The sequence below is a fragment of the Anoplolepis gracilipes genome, chromosome 16 (genome assembly GCF_047496725.1).
Source record: "Anoplolepis gracilipes chromosome 16, ASM4749672v1, whole genome shotgun sequence".
NCBI lineage: Eukaryota > Metazoa > Arthropoda > Insecta > Hymenoptera > Formicidae > Anoplolepis > Anoplolepis gracilipes.
In genome coordinates this window covers 3,694,713-3,716,397 of record NC_132985.1, presented here as the reverse complement: position 1 = coordinate 3,716,397, position 21,685 = coordinate 3,694,713, and the positions used below count along the sequence as shown (strand labels likewise).

At 34.0% G+C, this 21,685-nt stretch overlaps 3 protein-coding genes and 1 long non-coding RNA gene across 4 annotated transcripts in view; 1 reads left to right on the top strand and 3 right to left on the bottom strand.

The window, feature by feature from the left end:
• LOC140674577 (uncharacterized) overlaps positions 1–21,390 on the top strand; it is a 114,022-nt gene extending 92,632 nt beyond the window's left edge. The window contains exons 3-7 of the mRNA XM_072908219.1: positions 14,599–14,698; positions 15,336–15,437; positions 16,180–16,367; positions 17,243–17,350; positions 20,985–21,390. Coding sequence (XP_072764320.1) covers positions 14,609–14,698; positions 15,336–15,437; positions 16,180–16,367; positions 17,243–17,350; positions 20,985–21,120 — 624 coding nt within the window. The 5' untranslated portion in view covers positions 14,599–14,608 and the 3' untranslated portion in view covers positions 21,121–21,390. The remainder of the gene's footprint in view (positions 1–14,598; positions 14,699–15,335; positions 15,438–16,179; positions 16,368–17,242; positions 17,351–20,984) is intronic.
• Positions 1,554–4,677, bottom strand: LOC140674735 (uncharacterized). The gene is made up of 4 exons (XM_072908501.1): positions 4,522–4,677; positions 3,792–3,972; positions 2,135–2,294; positions 1,554–1,704 (listed from the first exon to the last, which is right to left on the bottom strand). Exons 1-4 carry the CDS (start codon positions 4,675–4,677, stop codon positions 1,554–1,556), a joined length of 648 nt encoding a protein of 215 aa, XP_072764602.1.
• Positions 9,946–13,640, bottom strand: LOC140674734 (uncharacterized). The gene is made up of 2 exons (XM_072908500.1): positions 13,490–13,640; positions 9,946–10,259 (listed from the first exon to the last, which is right to left on the bottom strand). Exons 1-2 carry the CDS (start codon positions 13,638–13,640, stop codon positions 9,946–9,948), a joined length of 465 nt encoding a protein of 154 aa, XP_072764601.1.
• On the bottom strand, positions 15,346–17,000 carry LOC140674578 (uncharacterized). Its single transcript, XR_012048250.1, has 3 exons — positions 16,723–17,000; positions 15,849–16,299; positions 15,346–15,417 (listed from the first exon to the last, which is right to left on the bottom strand). It is a non-coding gene; the product is annotated as an uncharacterized lncRNA (long non-coding RNA).
• Positions 21,391–21,685: the final 295 nt, after the last annotated feature.

Below are 21,685 nucleotides of genomic sequence, written 5' to 3'. Positions count from 1 at the left end.
TGTCCGAATTTTATCGCGAATTATATATCGTCTAAAGTGGGATTTAAAAAAATTTGTTTAAAAAAATTCAATTAACGGTTAATAGATTAAAATAACATAATTGAAATAATAAAATAATTTTACTAGAATATATGTATTAGGCAATATATTGTATAAACCCAGGCTAGTTCAATTCTCTTGTAGAATACTATTCTTTTTTTTTATTACCGTCTCCACCTTGAACCCTTATCGAGGATACTGCTTACTGCTTTTTTTTATTGCGTGATTACCAGCACACTCATACTCAGTCCCATTTTTCACGCCAGGTTTATCTATCTGGATGCCATAATATCGTGATTCTCAATCTCACACCTCTCGGAAAGTTTATACTTTTATCTTATAATCTCTGAGATCCTTTATATTACTTCTTAAAAAAAACTTACCCATCTGCGAATTAATATACAATTATTAAAAATCACGTTTCTTTTTTTCTACCTGTAAATACCTATATATTTACAGCCAAAAATCCCCAAAAATGACAATTAATATTAATATTAAAATTAATTCATATATAATAAGTATACAATATAAATTTATGTATTAATATTAAATTAATATTAAATTTATATCTCATCGGAATTAACAAAATATATCGATTTTGTCCTATTCTTAGCTGCTCAAAATTAATCTCTTCTGACCATCGTAAAATTTATCGTCACAACCAGTGCAAATAATGTACGTTGGAACGTGCGTTGGCTTCTTCGTATAGAAATAAGTTAGGAGCTCCGATTGCACGATCGCGTCCGACCTAATATTACAAATATTAAGGAACAGGACAATGGAAACGGGCCGAGAGTGTGTGAAAAGGAAACGGTGAAAAGGTGACCGTGAGAGGAAGATGTGCGCGGAAGCGAAAAATATATATAAAAGTCGTGTCCAAACGCGATTGGAACGTGACGCAGTTATCGGATTTGTTATTGCCAATATTCTCGTTCGACAACAGGTGCATGCGAGGAGAAAATGACCGGTTGGAAATTTATAGAAGCCGGAGAAACCAGCTACTAATCATCACGCAGTGCAACGCAGCTGTTATTAAAAAGAATACTTCGTTTGCGTCTCCAATCTCTAGCAGTTTTTTTTTTTTTTCCGCTATATTCTCGCTTTTCGTTCGAGGATTTATATCGGAAATATCTCGGATTGTTACATACGTATATAATTCAAATTGAATTTAATTTAACTTGTTACGCGAATAATTTTAGCAAATAAAATAAAGATGGTTTGTTTTTTTCAGAATAAATTATTGATAAGCTTAGCTTTAATCATTAATTAATGCAAAGTAAATATACTTTTGTGTTAAAAATGGAAAAATTCTGACAAATAATGCTTTTTCCATACAATTGTGCGATCAAAATAACTCCGATCGATTTTGCTATTACGATATAGAGATTGACTTTTAGAGATGCAATATAAATAGCTTTATGTAGCGCTAAAATGTAACGCTAAAATAAGAGCACTTCTCTAGCAATTTTTTCCTTGTGTTCTCGCTTTTCATTCGACGGAATGGCACAGTTATTTTAATAGATTTCAGTAAAATAATCCAAGAGGCTTTCCGTGCATTCGGGGTATAAGTTCTCGCAGTTGCTAGGATCTTGTTGACCCGCAATCTCAGCTGCGTGATATTCTTGATCAAAGACGTTGCCATATGGTTCAGATGTAGTAGAAGGCCTGAAATATTTATTTATAAATTAATTAATATTTATACTAATATTTATAATTAATTAATATTTGTACTTTTAAAAATTATGACTTATTTTACAAAAACGAATCGCAGGATATTAGAAAAATATTTTAGTAGTGAGATGTTTATTATGTAATATTGTTATTCAATAAAATAAGACCCAGACTCACTATTATTATTATAATACATGGAACTCTCTCTCAATATAAATACATATATATAATTGTTCCAGTCTGAATATACGTCTTATACATGTGAGTTCGAATACACCACATAATATATGGCTATGCGTGAATTAACCGCGTTCCTAAGCTGCGACAATGGTATGGTAAATGTAACAGTTCCTTAATCGCACAGTTATGTTGAGCTCAGCCAAGATTATTCTAAGATTATTCTACTTGCCAGATTAACGCTTACGTGAGGAAAATATGAGCGAGTTGCGCAGTTAGAGTGTGACTTCGTCCGAGTGGTATCGCCGCGGCCTCGCAAATGATTTTTAAGAGGCAGGCTTTACCCGAACGTTTTGACTCGAAGATCGATTCGAGGATTCTGTAGCATTCCCATCTGGATATCAGTGCTGCTTTAAATAAAAAATAATAACAAAGATGGAAACAAGATATGTATGAGAAAGATATAAATTATAAATATAAAATTAAAAATAAAAAGTATTTTATTTTCCTTCCTTTTTATTTTTTTTCTAAGTTTATTTTTAATAATACAATTTTTTTATTTCGTAAATTCTTTATTAAAACAAATTATGGCTTTTTTGCGTTGAAAACTTTTTAATAAACTCTAACAATATCTAATACGTTAAACCATAATTATAAACATGTAATTACTGACAATTTTATATTTACAAACAGATTTAATAAATCAATAATTCATATATAGTATATTCATAAATAATAAATATTACTGTCAAATAATATTTTATAGCACAGAAAACGCTGCTAGTAAATAAATAAGATATATATATTTTTTTATAAAATAATTTAATAATAGATCATTTCTTCTTAATTAAAACATATTTTTTATATAATTTTCTTGTTGCTCGAGAAAACACATCAAGTTTTATCTTATATAGGCAACAAATATACAAATTGTTCCATTTTTGTATATTGTTTGATCGAGATAAAATTTAATTGTTATATTATACATTGAGAATCTTTTTATTACTATCAAAAACGATTAATATCCCGGAAAATATCCTTAAAGACCGTCAAACGCTATAATTCTTTATAAATCTGATATATACAAGAAGATAGTAAAGAAAGAAATAAGAAAAGATCCAAACTGCGTTAGATCTGGATTAAATAGATCAAAATGAAAAAAAAAAGAGAAAGTCCTTCGATAAAGAAGTAGGATTACGTTTATTGTGTCACGAAGTAGGCACACAACAAAAGTAGCTTTATTAATATGTATAAAAGAAAAAGAATCTTCGCCTTATCTGGATATTAAGTTTCGCTTTCCAACCCTCGAATCCAGAATAGACTTGTCAGATTTCGAAAGATGGAGTTTATCAAGGACCTCGCATTTTATGTATAAAGCTGCTTCTTACATAATCTCGCGTTTTCTTCAACATTTAACCGTCTTTTTCGTTCAAACATAGTATCGATTCCAGAAAAAGAAGAACGCAAGTACGTAAAAAAAAAAAAAAAAAAACTTTTTTTAAAAATCTCTGAATGGCTGTCGAGATAAAAACTTTATATTTTAATTAATTAAATACGTGCCGTTCGCCGCGCATTTTTGCCAATTCGAGATATCGACAGTTTCACTTTGCGCGGATAAAAAGTTGTATCTACGCAATCAATTACAAAGTCAAGGATTTCAGTTTATTTCTCTCTCTTTCTCTGCTTTTTAACGCGATAATTAAAATCCATTTAACATGAGAAAAATGGTCGATTAAAATATTCTATAAACAAAGCAACGAATAATAATATAACATTACACAGCCTGCTGATACGAAATATATTTGCCCGCTGCAAGATGGGGGAAGATCGAGGAAAAATATCTAAGAGGAGAAGTTCGACAAATCAATTAGTTTCGCAGGCCTTGCAAATAAAGAACGTGATACCTTTCGCGTTTGACGGAGAAGCGTCATTCCCATCGACACGGCGAGTGATCGATCTGTCATAGCGGACGTATGGATCCGTCAAGTATGAGGCGTTATAGGGCAGGACGTAATTAAATTTCATCACATAGCCGATAATCATGCTGACGTCAACTTCCATGGGTAAACCGAGGCCGAGGATTAACTGGAACGGTTTTCAAATATAGGAAGGTGTCATCGATCGTTTGCCACAACCAGAGATCGAGTCACGCCCTTCACCCTCTCTTCCTCTCTTTCTCTAACGCCGATCGAGATTCAATCGCACGAAATTAGATCGGAAAATGGGTATCTCTCGAAATCCTGTGATTCGAATAACCGGCGATCGCAAACCTCTATCAAACATATCGTTCAACATCGATAAATTTGTATTCGGACAACGCGATAACAAAACGAACTTACGATTTTTACTTGACTTTTATTTAATTTTGAAAAACCGAGTTATTTTTTGCAAAAAAATTTCATAAAGTACCGTTCTCGACTTTAATAAAGCATTCAAATATTTATTTGAAACGTCACGCCAACTAATTTTAATTTTTAATACATTTTTATTAAAAGTAAAGGAGTGAAAAAAAATTCAAATAAATTAATTTATCTAGCAATAATCTTTAACAATATTGTCGAAGCAAGACGCGGTCTATTTGCAACTTCTCACGTATTTTATCGCGCGTTTTATTTAAGAAAAATCTTTGAGTACCTGAACTCTCGTCGCCGCATAGTCCCCAGGCGGCGGGAACACCAAATATCTCTTATCACGGGCAAACTTGCCGCTACTTTGAGATAAAAGGGTAGCATAAATATCATGAAGGTAGACACACAAGATGGCCAGCAAGAATTCACGAGGGGTTCGCATTCTTAAACTTTAGCGAAACTGCCAATTTAACGCTCGTCGGTCGAGGTAGTCAAACGTGCCAATTATCGCAATTAATAGTCAGCAAATTAGTCGACTGATGCGAGTTAACTGGATAATGAACCGGAAGAGCTTTGCCTTTGTAAGATTTGTACCGATGATATACGAGAGTGAATTGAAAGAATAATACAGAAAATTAATTATTAAAAATAATGTAAATATCCATCTGTGCGTGTGAAATGTGTTTGCGTACATAAATTTTATCACGCAATTAAATGCGTCAGATGATCTCTCTTCCCTAAAACGAGTAATCGTCAATGCTGTCATTTGATGCAGTAGTTAATGCGTAATTAATCTCGGCGACATAATCACTTTGAAAGGATTTTGGTCACCCACAACTCAATAAATTTGCGCGAATAGCTTGTTCGAGAGCGGATTAATACTCGCGATTCAAAGACCATGCCGCGGGATTTAAGCAGAATCGATAACGCCACGTGGAAAATCTTCTTATGGTTTAATGGAATTGATGAGAATAAAATTAAAGTACGCAAAAGTTTTATTATAATAAATTCCGCGGAGCGAATAGAAGAATGCATTATTCAACTGATCAAGAAGCAATGAATTAAAGACTTGAGCTCGAGAATGTTTTTGAAGAAATTTACAAACGTTTGAAAGAAAGTAAGCGGACATTACATGGGGATATATTTCATTTTAATAATCCAACTTTAATAACCTTCTTTTATATACTCTTGTCTAAATTATAAGATTTAGCTTATTTATTTAGTCTAAATATTTGAACTCTTTTCTTTCTATAAAAATATCTAACATTGATTAATAATATTTAAAAAATATATTATATACAATATATGTGTATTAATAATTTCTTAACAATTGAAAGAATCTTAAAGAAATATTTTGCAATAATTTGAATAATAATTCATAATTTAGATAATTTTTACTACTTTGCTCCTTAATTTCAGAATTTCAATTTGCTTCAACATAGAATATTAACAAGCTGTAGAACAATTATTTATTATAGAAAGTATTCAAGATTGATTAATGAAGTCATGAGTGTATCACGTGTAAAATGATATCTGTACAACATATTACACGTTTTCAATAATTTAAATAATGTATAAAAAAGTAAAAAAAAAACATAATAAAAATAAGATACGATTTTTTAATAATACGTAAATACTGATAGATTGATGAAAAATGCCTGGGTTATAAATTTTTATAAACGTCTAATAATATCGAATTGCGTTATGCGAAACATGACGTGCACTGTGTAACGTTAAAATTTATGCGCGATGCAGTCTGTCTGTCTCTCTCCCTCGTTGTGATTACAAGCAAACATGTTTGAATATAAATTTTTGTCGATGCTAGGTAGATATTGAAAAATGTTCGACGAATTAAAGTTATCCGAGATCATGAAAGCACCGGCAGTTTAAAAAAACTGCGCTCGTCGACCCACTTTCAAAGTATGTATCCTCCTGCCATGTTTCGCGGGGAAGGGCTGAGGTCGATGATCGTTAATGTCGAAGCAGCTAGCATATAATAACAAGTGACCGGCAATTCTGGTTTCTTTGTCGCTTTTCGCTCGATATTAAAAATGGTCAGTGGTGTCGATAATTCGCCGCTGGTTTTGCTGCTTCAGGAAGAGGAAGCGTAAAATATACTCGACGAAAAATTCCATAAACGCGAATAAAAATAATATACATTTTGCATTTCACACTGAATGATTGCCCGTTACAGCACGATGTTTTATTATTCTCTCTCTCTCTCTCTCTCTCTCTCTCTCTCTTGGCGTATCTCTTGGAGAAAATTTTTCGCGTGTGTAAAATATAAATAGAAAATACAGATACATAGATAAACGTCGCGAGCAGGATATTTTCCTCGTTTCGTCGCATTCCTGTGGGGTTGATTATACCGGAAGGATGGCGAGGCGATATCGGCTCGTCGGGAGGAATATTCTAGGGAAGGGAATAAAAAAAAGTAACCGAGAGGGAAACGTGGTTATGAAAGGTGATTATCGAAAAACTCGGTGTGTAAGCTCGATGAAAAGCCCAGCCGCGGCTGGGAAAACTGTCTTCAATCCTCCGGACCGGAAATGGGCAGTTTAATGCAGCGCATTTCACAGACAGCGGATAGCTGACGTCTAGAAAATCTCATAATGGTTAAAGGAAAAGCGAGGCTCGATTTCCATAAGCACCGCGAACGATGTTGACGAAGATTATCCCAACTTATTTTTCTTACCCTGAGAGATTCAAACGTGCGGCTATGTGTTTGCGCTCTCCCTCGTTCCTTTCGGCCCTTTTTTCTGTACTTTAATTTCTCAGTAATAGTTTTTAATGCAGCTAGAGAATCGATTCGATTAGTACCATTTTATAATAATTGAAACGAATTTACTTATTTTCTAATAATTTAATAATCTCGAGAATCTTTGACTTTTTTCTACACATTATAATTTCTTGCTAAATTATATCAAGTCTCTCTATCATTCTTTCTTGATGTATTCATAATTGCAAGTAGTTCACTTTTCCTTTATGGCAAAGAATAATTATGTGAATCCTTTGTTAAGATCTATAAACGTGAATCTTTCGTTATAATTATTTTGACACAAACAACGGTTTTGTTACAAAGTAATATATTTTTTCGGATCAATAGCAAACGCAGTAAACAAACTTCTATGAATGGCACTGCATCCTGTGTACCAAATATCGTTGGAACTCGATCAAAATTTTGTTTTTATTTTACAAGAGATTTATTTGCGGCGGAGCTCTTCTCCTGTGCCAAGCGCGACGAGCGAACAATGCCTAATATTTTCTCATAAGCAATCATATAAAATCCCATAATCGCGAAGAGGAAGGAAAACGTCTTGGTAAATACCTTCTCGCCGCGTCGAATGAAAGAAAACGAATGGGAAGAAAAACGATCGAAACTTTTTTCCGGCTTGAAACGTTTCCAGCGACGCAAGCTCCACTGAAGATCATTTATCTTTTCTCAATACAACGGAATATTTCCGACGCCCTTCAAACATAAGCAAAACGTAAGTTAAGGTTTAAGCAGTACGCGAGGGTTTCCCAAGCAGAACTTAAAGTAAACTTTCTTGAACAAACTCTTCATGAAAGCGTTGATGCGTATTGATAAGCAGCTTCAATATCATGCAGGAAAACAACATTTACTATTAATTATTAATTGTAAAACCACCCGGAAGATGTTAAACTTTTTTCATATAAATCGTGGATATTAAACTATTTAATCTATTTTTTTTTACGATGATGGTTTTAGAGCACTCGTTGATGAAGCAAAATTTGAAAAATTTAGACACATATTTTTTGTATCGCTTTTTGTATTACTTTTATTAGTATTATAAGAATTAAGATATTGTTTGATATAAAGTGACGTTTCAACGTTAATCCTATTCATAATGTGTCAATTTTTCGTCAGTTTAATTAATATATACGGATATGGGAGAAAATTTGCAGACAAACATCATAATTTTTCAATTGCCCTTGGGCGATTTCTTTCAAAATATTTCTGACTGTGAGCACGTGTGTATCATCAAAATCGTTCGATTAAAATTACAGCGTTCTGCGGTCATTTTCAGGATATTATGGAGAGTTTTAATTCTATTTTCTGAAAATGGTTAATTTAAACGACTCGAGACTTTAAACGCATCAAAAATAACATCGAATTAGGTACAAGGGTCGCGAACTTTTTCAAAAATGAATACTTCTATTGCATTCTCAAGCTTTTTACCGAGTTCATACGCTACTTACAAAAAATATTTTTATAGGAGAACACTCATATTTTCTCTCATGAAAACTTTTTTAATTACAACGCAAATTGCGATTTGATTAGGAAGTAATGTTTTAAATTGAAAATAATTCTGCGTTAAAATTCTTGTGCATTTGAAATATCTCCCCTTCAAATATGTAGCAATCATTGTTAAAAAAAAGACCTCTCGATTTATGTAATTCAGACCAAAAATATTTTATTATAGACATTTATTTTTATGCGTTAATCCTTTCTATTATATTTCACTAATCAATATTTCAGAAAATATGATAGTTAAATTGCTTCTGTAAAATTTTACTTTATATGAACTGAATATTCAAATAACGGTGCTAAAAAGAGCTCGTATTTAATAAATTGCGAACATGCGGCGGTCTGCGTAATACATATATGTTTTTAGTTTAGCCGACGCGACGAGTACTTAATTCATAAAAGCCCCGTGGTTTTAAATCGGGTGGTCGGAAATCGTGAAAAATTTTGTAGGAAGCTCGAAAAATTCGGCGTAATATACGAGCTACTCATTTATAAAATATAAAAAACCTCAAAAAGAAGCGCGTTCCGCGAAGACAATGAATATGGTGGTTGTTTTCATTCGCGGTAAGTCGAACCGTTCCGCTTTTTTTCTAATCTAGACCAGCGACGATGGGGTGAAAAGAAGAAGGGGGGGGGTGAGAAAAAAATTTTGCTAGAAATTGCTGCTTCAACGAGTGAAACGACGACGCGATAGCGACCGAGCAAACTTTCGAAGCGATCGCGAAACGGACAGGTGGACGTCCCTCGGCTTTTGCATACTTAGCAATTTCGTCGTTGTGCGCACCCTTTACAAAGTTCCCTTTATAAATTATGCAGGAGAACGACCTATTTTTTTTCTTCTTTTTCGCGGCAACTCGCTCACGCGCTGGTCCCTTCCCGCGGACAATAGAGCGATCCGAAGAGACTTCTCGATTCGTGGATTTTATTCACGTTATGTCAGCATGTTTGAGAAGAACAGAGGAGAATCCGAGGCCGCAGTATGACTTTTAATGCACAATTTTGCATAAGTATTCTCGATATATACATTCAGATTTCTTCTATTGCGTTATTTTACTACGCGATGTCGACTATAGATAGTGTGCGTTGAATAATAGCAGAAAAGACCATAACTTATAACTTATATAATGTCGATTCGACGCTTGTCAGGGAGAAAAGAGAGCAGTTTGGACTCAATCTCTTCATTTACCTACAAAATAATTTACGCTTAAAACACAAGTGATATTTTTAAAGGTTAAAAAAGAATTAATCTTTACATTAAAAAATAATATAGATTAATTCTTTAAACGTTTTTATAAAAAAGTAAGTTGTAGATTTATTTCTCGCAAATAAACATGGCATCGGTAGTTTTGCACAACCTTTGATCAGTTAGTCGAAACGATAGACGAATCTTCGGATAGGGAAATTCGCGAATTGCGTTGCTCGAGAAATCGATGAGTTTACTCAAACGTGCAGTCTGGTGAAGTAATCGAGCGGATTGTACTCGCATTCCGGATAAAAGAACGCGCATTTTCCGCGCGTATTCCTACCGATCGCCTCGGCAGCGTGATACTCGCGATTCGAGTAGATTTCATATTCCTCGTTGGTCGTCGACGGCGTCAGGAGGACGTGCAATAGTTCCCCCAGGAGGCCGTGTCCTTTGTCAAAGGGATACGCCGCGGATTCGCAGACGACGCGCAGCAGACAGGCCCGGCCGGAGCCGAAACGCTCCATCGTCGATTCCAGCATCCCGTACAACGTCCATCGCGTCATGTGACCTGAAAATAAAACCAAAATTACGTGGACAAACAACACCTGGGCCAAATCGAGCTCGTTTTTATTCCCAACCGTTGTGTAAACGTTGCGGAAAGAACACGCAATAGGGGTCCGCGCGAGAATCTTTCCACAAGTCGGTTAACGCGGCTCTTCAACGAAATGTCCCTCTTTTCGCGTTTACGGTGATTGATACACAAGAAAAGAAGCAGATATATATATATATATATACAGGGTGCCCTGTAATTGGTGAGAAACCTGCTAATGGCAGATTCTTGAGATCATTTGGGGACTATTTTTCTTCAGTGAAAATGTCGAGGCATCAATCATTTCCGAGTTATAAGCGATTGAAGAAAGGTGCTTTTCGCAAACTAAACTTTTTGGAGTTAAAAAATTACCAAAACTACATTCTTTAGTTAATTTTAGATAGAATTTACTCTAATAGGATTTTAATTTAAGGCTTAAATGCAAAAATATATAATGAAAAAAATTGGAAACTTGCAAAAAATGATGATGTCTCTCAATATTTTTGCTGAGGAAAAATCGACTCCAAATGATCTCAAGAATCTGCCATTAACAGGTTTTTCACCAATTACGAAATATTATCTTCAACTTCTACTTATAGAAGTTACTTATAGAAGATATATTAAAATTCTGTATATATAAATATATACGCAGATATCTTAATATCTATATATATATTTATATATACAAAATCTTAATATATATATATATATATATATAATTTGAAGATATATTAAAATTCTGTAATCTAGAGGATGTTAAATGTAGCAACGTTTCAAAGCTGTAATTTATTATATTAGGCTATTTGCCTAAAAACTGGTTAATTAAAATTGACTAAAATTTAATTAATTTCCTACTTTTAATTTTGTATTTAATTAACAATGCAGTGTGTCAGTTAAATCTATTTATATATTGATGTGTGCATATTTACCGTATGAAATTAATCTTTTAAACACAGCGAATCTGATTTTCACTGTTATAACGGGATTTCAATCATGCTTTCCACGTGTACCCTGCGTTCAAAATATTGTTGATTCTGTATTCTAAACTTTCTCCGTACTCTTCAAATCTCTATCGAATCAACATCCGTCGCAAAACTCGTAAAAAAAAGAGCTGACCGTGTAGTGACTTCCCGAACGTATACGTTAATATTACGGGGATCGTAAAAGAAGCGTATGACAGTAGCACAGCGTAGTGTAGTGTCGAGTGACCTATCAACGTTAACGGTGCAACAGCACGTGTTTCTATTGACTTCCAGGCGGAACCGTCCCGCGTAAGTTCCTTCCGGGCGAAAATGAGGGAAAAAACCTGATGCCGGTGGCGAGTTCACCTCGTAAAAAGGGGGAAACATCTGCGGTAAACAGCCATTCGGTCGTCGCCACTAGAAATGTACGGTTGCCGTAACTAGTAAAAGGACGAAAAAGAACGTGGATCTCGCTTTAAATGAGTTATTGTAAACTTACAAAAAACCACGCGATAGATCGCGCCAGCAAATTGCTCCCATGACGTAACGCGAGTTCGACTTTCACGTATAAATAAGAAAATCGAATACGAATTTTTGCAATTGAAAACTTTATTTCAAAACTTTATCCTTTGGAAATAAAAAAAAAGAAAAAAAGAGAGAGAAAAAACCTTTCCTATTCTGACGTATGCATATTTCTATTTCTGTTCCGCTTGCAATTACATTTTTCAAGAGTTGTCATTCTCTTATTTTTAATCTTCGCGAAAGATTACGTTGAAGAGCAAGATTACTGCGAAGAGAAGTATCGGCCATGCCGCCATCATAAAAATTCCAGTAGCTTCGATTTCTCTCTTTATTCTCGTTTTATTTCACGACTAAAGTAATTTTCAATAAAAAAAAATGCGAGCAAAGATAGTGGGATAGGCATGCAAACTTCTCAGTATTTTATCGACAGTTTCCAATAAAGAATGCGCCTCGGGCGGAGATTCTTGTGCCCTTAATTTCTTTTTTCTACTACACAAAACGATATGAAAACGCGACGATAAGACGATAAGTTTTCCGTAAGGAATGCGAAATTAAATATGCCTATTGTTTACACTGCACAGAATTAAAAATTAAATCAATTTATCATAGTTACTTTATCGATGTTCTCTTTAAAAAGCTCATCTTTGAAACTGAAATATTTTAATATAAGATACTAGATATACTCTTAGTAATAAATGTTTGCCATAAAAACTCTTATGACGTTAAATGACTGTACGAAATCTTTTTCTAACGCTTTTTTGTGCAATAATACCTTCGTTACAAATTAAAACGCGTTTTATCGCGTTAATGATACTCTTGGCATGATATAGCTTTTCTAAATATATCTCGCACAAAAATGTTTCGAAAAGACAGAGAGATCTGTGAGTATCTTAATAATATCCTCGAAATATTCCACACTTTTGTAATCTCTCCTATGAACATCTAATAAACGGATAATTAATCATCTCAGGACGAGAATTAATCACATCTCCCCATTAATATTCCGTGTTTATCTCCGCGGTTATGTGGACAAAGAGAGGGTACTCAATGCTTGATATCTGAAAGTATTTAAAGACACATCCTCGCCAAATATTACTGAATAATATTTGTTATGATTAAAACGTTTATTCACTGGAGCTAACGTTTTGGAGATAAAATTAAAATAAATACAGATGTTTAAAAAAAAAAGAAAATTCAGTAAAACATGAAATGCGTATTTATAAGTGAACAATCCTTGCAACGTCATATCCCTCTTCGTATCTCTAACGAGGGAGAACTAATACGTCTACATCAATTAGCTGGCGTCCGGACATAAATCCACTGCTTTATGTTCGCGACGCTATCCCCTCGTTAATCGCGTCCCTTAAATACGTGACTCCGCACTCGTTGCGTTTCATTAAGCCGTGCGTTCGTCCCGCGCCGCGGTTTAATTACCCGCGTCGCTTTCGCGCCACTATTATGCGTTTCATTATCGTCTCGTTCGTTACACTCCGTGATTTCCGTTTCGTGCATTTCCAAGAGATTTTCCGCGAGAACGAGACGATAATGCCTTTGACAGGGCGCGACGCGCAAAAATGAAGAGGGAAAATTAAAAAGCGAACGTAATTCGCAAAACTGCGTTGCACGCCCGTAGCCGAGGCTCAAGGGACGAAGAAGGGTGACAGGGAGGGAGGAAATGGGCTCATTTTTATATACACGCGCGATTAAGCCGCGACTGCACTTTACCTTCGCTCGTTGTCGTCCGCGATAATGCAAAGTCGTTCTCGGATCTCTTTAATCGTGACCGCCACTGCTGCACGAAGTCCGACGCGTTGTAGGGAAGATCATAATTGCATTTCAGCACATAACCGAGAATCGTGGATATCTCGCCCTCCATGGGCAGCCCGAGCCCGAAGAGCACCTACGCAAATTTAATTAAACGCTTGGTGCGAGAGCTCGCGAGCGGGCTATTTTCTTCGGCGCGCGTCGGAAGATACGTTAAGTCAATATTAACAACGAAGGTGATAACACTGATAATCTCCGCGTCGTCCATCATCGCTGATCTGTATCACGGAAATGTGTGGAATATTCTTTTTTTTTTTTTTTTTTTTTTTTTAACAAATTCTATTATTAGAGAATTAGGATTTATTATCGGAGTAATTTTTGTAAGGCTATGAAATTTGCATTTGAATGCGACCGATTTAATGCATGTATGTTTAATCCTTTCAATTACAATTTCTATAGTTCTCGTGACCATTTTCCTTTTCTCTTTCAAGCGCGAATATATAGATACTTGTTCTATTTCGAGTGCAAAAAGCATAAAACAATGTAAAAAAAATAGAAATATAATATGATAAAAATAGTTTTACGAAAATTAAATATACTTATCTCTCTATTCTTAAAAATTGTAAATCTATTTGTTAAAAATTATTCAATATTTTAATATCTTTTTATGATTATAAATTATAAATACATATAATATTAGAAAAATATAAGCTCTATAAAAAAAACATAAGAATACAATATTTTAATATATCATCATATTTTATAATTTCTCAAAGTTTAATCTAAAATATATAGAATAAAATATACAGCGCAAATAAAGATATTAAAAACTTCAATCATCACGTCAAACAAACGAAAATGTAATCTGAGAGTAAAAGCATATGTATCTTGATTTAAAATTTTCAATATACGTAAGAAAATTCAAATACTTGGATCAAATATTCCATTATTACACACTCATATACACTTTACTGTTATACATATTATTACATTATCTATATATAATTATTAAATTATTTATATTTAAATATTACATACCTGATATCTAGTCTCGCTTTCTTTCGGGTCAGGAAACAAAAGATGCCGTCGTTCTCGAAAGAAGTTTATCACTCGACCATTCGATTCAACTTCGAATCGACAGACACACACAAGAAGTGCCGTCAGTATCAGGTGAGAATCTTTCTTCATATTATCATTCGTAATTTCGGCAGTTAGTTCAAACACACGTGAAATTTAATCACGAATTTCACGAGATGCGACGAATCAATATTCCGGTCGCGTGAATAAGTAGTGGAATAATTAATACCAAAAAGTTTCCGTGTGTGCACGTTAGTTAACGTTCGTCAGTCATAACTGTACACAAAGTGACATCTGACAGAAACCGATTTGCATGTTTCGACGTCGCGAAGCACCGCTCTCGATTACTCACGTAAATCGACGCAAAGTTTGATAGTCTGTAGATTGAAGCGGTTTCTGTGAATGTGAACTGCCATGCTTTGCCGGATAGAAAAGATCTTGTAAGCTTTCAGAATTCAATACTTTCTCTTTTTTTCACTCTATACTTCGCCAGATGTTTATCAAACTCTAATTGAGCTAAATAATATCAGTGCTTTATTTATTAATAATCAAACAAAAGGAAAGTGAATTTATTATAATATTAAATATAGAGAAAAGAGAAAGAGAGAAAGAGAGACAAATATATATGTAATTATTATACATTACTTGTATATTTTAATAACTGACTTCTTGATTTTGAATTTTTTGACTGTATAATTCAATTTGTAGATTTTTTATATTTAATTTGAAGTTGATGTCGCACATTGTGCTATCAAAAGTGAATTCGGATATCGCAGAAATATTGCATCGACCGATCAGAAGTCTGACATTTCCTGAAAACAGTAACATGGGCGTGAGTATAAATGCATATTTAAATTAGTAATTAATATATACACTAAGGGAAAAGTTCTTTTAAATCAAGGAAATGTATTTTCTTGAAACCTTTGCTTTTAATAGAAAGAATTAATAATTTTATTTAAATAAAAGTATATAATTTTAAGTAAATGTGCATATTATATTATTTTCTATCTATATATTTTCTACATTTAAATATCACTTTTATAAAATATATAATATCATTTATTAATTGAAGTATATTGTTTTTTTAAATTAAAAAATTTAAGTTTTTTTCTAACTAAAAAATGCATTTTAATAAATATTTTATAAAATTAAAATATAAAAATGGTGTATATTTTATAATAAGTAAACGTACTTACTTTAAGAAAAAAATAATTTTTTCATTTAATTTTTTTAATATACTTACTCAAGCAAATAGACGTTTTGAGTACGAGTAAATACGTCATTAGGACCCATCAAATAGATAGTTTTCTTGAATTAAGTAAAAGTGTTTTGTTTCAAGATAGTTTTTCTGTCAGTGACATGTCATACATTAAAATAGCAACGTAATTGTATTATTATTTCTCTCCCTTGAAATTTACATATTTTTTAACATCATTTCTTATTATTCGTAAAAAAAATGTCGAACATCTTGAGATTTGAAAGATCTTGTTCCCTTGAAAATGTTATAATCTCGAGAAGGATCTAGCGCAAAAATGAAAAATCATCCGACGATCACGCGATTAACTTTTTCACAGATCTTCGTCGCTCTCGCGGTGCCGCTTGAAAATCCGTTGAATTCTATATCCCTGTCGTACTTCTTCGAGGCAAACTATGTTTTACCGCCGAACATAACGTACTTTGGGCCCTGGACGGAGCTAAAAAGGAGAAAGCGAGCTATTGACAGAGTCACGATCTATCGAGTTCTGGAAAGTAAATTCGAAAGGCAAGTTCGCAAACAGGCAACTATATGTTGCGAGTTAGTCCCTTTCTTCGTTCTTCTATAATTCCTAATGTAATTCTTTCGCGATCCTTTATGGTATTTGTTTCCTTTCTAAGTCCTCATGACATTATCTACGACAGTATCTTAAATTTTCTTGCACTTGTTCAAACTCAAAATACTCCACCAATCTATCTTTAAATTTAATTAAGGATCGCTGCTGATCTAAACGCTAATGAAATTTTCAAACTATAAATCTTGTATCATTTTTATTCTCTTCTATTTTATTTTTTATTCTTTATTTTTTATTCTCTTACATACTCGTGTTCATAAAAAATGAAATGCAAATCCCAATACGTACCGTAGAGTTCTCGGAAATAATAATCACTTATAAATTGGTACGCAAATGACTTGGCTGATTACACGTAGTATGTATAAGATTGATCGACGTCCTCGATTATCGCGCGAATCACGTGCTGATCGTGGAATGTGAGAATTCGACGGAAGACTTTCATCGAGATGCTGCAGCGTGGCGATGCTCGGAACAGACGGGAAATCAGTGGAGATTCGAGATAGAGAGGCGCAAATGCACTCTTGGCTCCATTTTACGAGCATTCGGGGCGTCTGGGAATTGCGTTACACGCTCGACTCGGTGTATGTGTGTGTGTGTGTGTGTGTGTGTGTGTGTGTGTGTGTGTGTGTGTGTGTGTGTGTGTGTGTGTATTCGCAAGAATATACATAGGCAAAGAATTACGTATGCACACATGAGCCTTCAATCCGGTATTTAGAGAATCGTAAAGCGCAAAGTAAACAGGCCACGACGTCTGGTTCTCCCGTCGCCCGTCTCGGTGCGCTTTCTAGATTTTTCTCTTTGCCTGCAGCTCCGGGAGTCCCGGAAGAGAGTGCCTTCTGAGAGCGATCTGCGAAACCTCGGAATATCCGCTTCGGCACAACGGGATCATCGGTGACATAATGCACGTGATTTTCACGTAAGTTCCTACTGGTGACGTAATAAAATGATGGCCGAAATTTTGCGACATTTGCTGATAGTACACGTGAATAAAGAATAAAGAATGCGATTAAAATTTTTTATTCTTTTTATCTAACTCTCTTATCTAATCTCTTAAACTTTTTTTCAAAAAAGAAGCATATATATAAAAGCATAAAGTGAGATAAGTTATTTAATGTTCGAGAAGAGAAACTTTGATAAATTGCTTCTGTAGACTCTAAGAAATTGGAAAATCGTAAACTTTCGGCTACTCGTACCTACACTTTAAACTATTATAACAATCTATATTAAATATATATGTTAATAATAATAATAAGAGAATAATTTCGCGTTTGATAATAACTCTTTGTCTTTCGGTTATCGCGTTAAAGCAATTAACGAGATCTATTATTCGCGAATCTCGATTAATAATTTGCAGTCTTGCATCCCCATTCCTTCGTTTCTCTGTTACACGGTATTGTTGGTCGGCTAATAAAACACGTCAAAGAGGATGCAGACGGGAATTTTCTCTTCTGCAAAAAAAAAAAAAAAAAAAAAAATGAAGTAGAAAAGCACACTGCTCGCGGGCCTTTTTTCTCCCGAATACAGCTGCGTTTCAAGGCGCTGCAAATTGGAGCAGATACGCGCACCGTAGAAAAGCAAATTTGGCTTCCTCCTCGTACCAACCCGCCCACCCTATAGAGACGTGCATCCGTTCTGCTTCGACCCGTTTCTTCCTGCCTGTGGGCGAATAAGCTCTCCGACCAGGAACGTATGAATAAAGGACGCGAACCCGCGGGCAAAAGCATTATCGTCGTCGTCCACCGCGACGAACGAACGAAAAAGTTCGCCTGTATATAACGCGTAATCGTGTTGATAAATTGCATTTTTCGCGAAATGCGTCGAGAACTTTTCTTCCGTATTTTATATCACTCCGTAAATAAACTCCGTTGCGAATGAAAGTAAAAGCTTCTGGTGTTATTATATTCATTTCTAAAGAATGCATATTTAACCCTCAAACTGAACACGTTTTTTTTTGGTATCGTAATCCTGAACACGTGGGTAACTGAAGTCTGAGTTAATTTTTGTACTCTAAAATTACTTAAAAAATTTACACATCTTCTTTTAAGTTTAAATTAAAAGTTTATGTAGTAGAGAAAAAATATTTTTAAATACTATATTTTTGTTATTTGTTAGATCAAGATTTGGAAACATAGATGTTTTATATAAAAATTAATAAAAATTTGAAAAAATGATTTGGAACAAAAAGATTTACAGGAATTTTTAGTTCAAAGTTCAAAGTTTAAGAAAAAAATACTATATGTCCACGGCTTTAAAAAAATATAATTATTTGATTGATCAAAGATGGGTAATTTTCAGGTATAAAAAAATGTGTTTTTTCCGAGGAAAATTTTTTTTTAATCTTCAGGTAATTTATTTGAAAGAAAAGTGAAAACAAAATGTAATTTACATTACAATCTACAGTATAAAAATTGATTAATACATACAACCCCTGTTTGTTGCTCGTTATCATTAATAAAAGATACTTTTAGCATGAAAATAAATAAACACAATAGAAATTAAAGCAATTTGTTTCTCTTTTAGAGAGATTATCATTGTAAATTTATAACTTATTTTTGTAAAAAACGAGTAACAGCAAAAAAAACAATATTTAAAAAAAAATTACTTATTCACCTTTTCTTATTTAATATAAAGCGAATATGTGGGTCATTTGTGTCCGCTTCAGATTTAGATTCGCCAGCATTTTGCACTGAATGAACTGTTTAAATTGTCTTTTCAGTTATAAGTCCCTTTTGACACAAACTTTTTTTTGGATAAGTTTCCAACCTCCAGATCTTATTATTTTTTTAAAACAATAGATTAAAAATGGCACGGGACACGAAAGACCCACGTGTTCAGTTTGAGGGTTAATCATATGTAGCTGTCACAAGAGATAGCTGTAATATAAAAATATTTCCTGTTAATTATAAATATATTATAATGATGAAATTATATATTTTCAATTCTTGGAGACACTTTAAACGTAGCCGGCATTAAATCAAATCGGTTAACGAGCTACCTCGAACCGAAAGCGGAAGATGCGGCGCCCTAAATAAAAATGACGGAAAAGAACCGAAGTGTCGTTCTTTTAAGATTTTTACATCTCGGTATACGCAACCTCACTTCCATCGCATTGTCGTTTTCATCGTCTGGGACGCGAGAATGCACGGTTCCTTTCCACAGAAAATTTTTCGCGTAGAAATAGCGGGAAAAGAACATATAAAGAAGCGAGAACTCATTTCGCGTCTTCGTTCTTAACGTTGCACTCGTACGTTGATGCATTATTACGTCCTGCTAGGATGCATCTTCATCTTTTTGACTATCAGAAGAAACGTGAAATTAACGGGCAAACTCCAGCCACCTTCAACAATCGCTAGACTTATAGAACGGAATATATGGACAGTAGAATAATTTGTCATATTTAAAATAATTTCGTGCATTGATGTATCACGGAAAGTTCTTCTTTCGCATACTACGTTCTTGCGATATTAAAATTTTTCTGGCCGTACCTTCTAAAAGCAAAAATTACTTTATAACACGAATTACTTCGTTATTTCTGTTCGCCAGTCAAGAAACATTGAATACTCAATTCGCTCCATAAGTACGAGACAACAAAGTTGCAAAGTTACGGCGCGGCCGTTTTAAATTTTAATAAAACCAGCAATAAAGTTTCTCAAAAGAGGAACGCCCGACATTTCTCCGGACGAAGGTCGGAAAGCAGAACGATACGCCCTTCGGTTATTTCAGAACGCGAAGATGCATCTTCGTTTCAGCGAGCCTAAAAAAAAAAAAAAAAAAGAAAGAAACTCAGAGAGGAATATTACCGTGAAGGAAAAATATTTTTCATTCGGTTCGTTTCGAGAACGCAGGATATTCAAGATTTATCGTCTCTCATCGAGAGGGCTTATGTATTCCCCCGAGAGAGAAAGAGACGAGGGGGGAGGATTATGAGAGACGGATCGGGTGAAAAGGGGTCGAAGAAAAACGAGGACAAAATAAAACTTCAATAAACCGATTGTATCGCTGCGTGTAGTATATAATGAAAGACGGTATAAACAAAATTGGACCGGCGCGAAAATGTTTTTTTTTTTTCCTTCTTTTTTTTAAGTAGCGATTACCATACGAAACAACGACACTCCGAAATTGTTTTCGTAAGCTCACGGCATCTCGAACAAAAATCGAAAGAATGAACAGACACAGATCAAATTGTAAAATTATGTAAAGTGCCTGTATCTTTCCTTTAGTTAATTATTCAGATTTGTGGATGCGCAAAATAATACGAAATTATCAGGCTTCTACTTGGACGAGAAGGGGGATGAAATTTTTAGCCAATTTCCTAACGCGAACGTATATTATATGTCAGAAAAAAAAATCTTTAATTTAATTAATTTTAATTACAAATAAAATTTTAATTCTTTCACGTTTTCGAGTTAAATAAAATAAATGCTAATCTCCGGCGAATCATTTTATCTTATCATCTAAATAAAATAACCATCTTCTTTAATGTATCAATGATTATGAAAGACGGCAGATTTTTATTGCAATTCAATTATATGAAGGAATCATGTTTCAAGTCCGAGCGCGTCGAAACACGAGGGATTGCCAAAAGATGTTGTCGAGGCCGAGCTGGTCGGCCGCAATGGAAGCTGTTCCAAGTACCAACCGCAATGTCCGCTGGGACTCTTCGACTTGATTGGAGTTCTCGCATGAACCCTGAAAAATCGTCGCCAAGTTTACCGTGGTTTTCGGGAAACAAACAGTTTAATTGCGCCGCCATTGAAAAGCTATGTCTATGTGTTGTCAAACGTAGAACGTAATGTGTTCCTGCAATTTCGAAAGCCTCGGTGATTCGATCTACTAGATAGAGAAACGCGTGTATTGACAGAAAATTCTAATAAAAGAATATTGTACATTATTCTTCTCATTAATTAAGAATGTATTTATGTTTATGTGTACCTATAATGTTTGGATATAAATAATAACGGTTGCAAACTATTACTATTGTAATAAAAATTATATTTTTAAGTAAGTTTAATTATTATTAAATAAATTATTTATATTTTAAAGAAATTATTGTCAATTTTATGTTACATTTTATCTTTTAAATTGAAACCATAGTTTTGAAATTTATATAAACTCATTATTATCGCAGTACCTGCGCAAGAGTTTGCGATAGAATATTTAGTATCTTCCCTTAAAATCCTGTCCGGTATCTCACGTGGAAAATTGACGCTGAATTTTTTACACGATTATTCCTCTCTCATTGCTTCGCTTC

Coding starts and splice junctions, on each gene's coding strand:
- LOC140674734 (XM_072908500.1), bottom strand. CDS start 13,640: ATGGAGGGCGAGATATCCACGATTCTCGGTTATGTGCTGAAATGCAAT. Junction 10,260..13,489: donor GCGGACGACAACGAGCGAAG/GTAAAGTGCAGT, acceptor TTTTATTTTCAG/GTCACATGACGCGATGGACG.
- LOC140674735 (XM_072908501.1), bottom strand. CDS start 4,677: ATGCGAACCCCTCGTGAATTCTTGCTGGCCATCTTGTGTGTCTACCTT. Junction 3,973..4,521: donor ATGCGGCGACGAGAGTTCAG/GTACTCAAAGAT, acceptor AAACCGTTCCAG/TTAATCCTCGGCCTCGGTTT. Junction 2,295..3,791: donor TTCTCCGTCAAACGCGAAAG/GTATCACGTTCT, acceptor TATTTAAAGCAG/CACTGATATCCAGATGGGAA.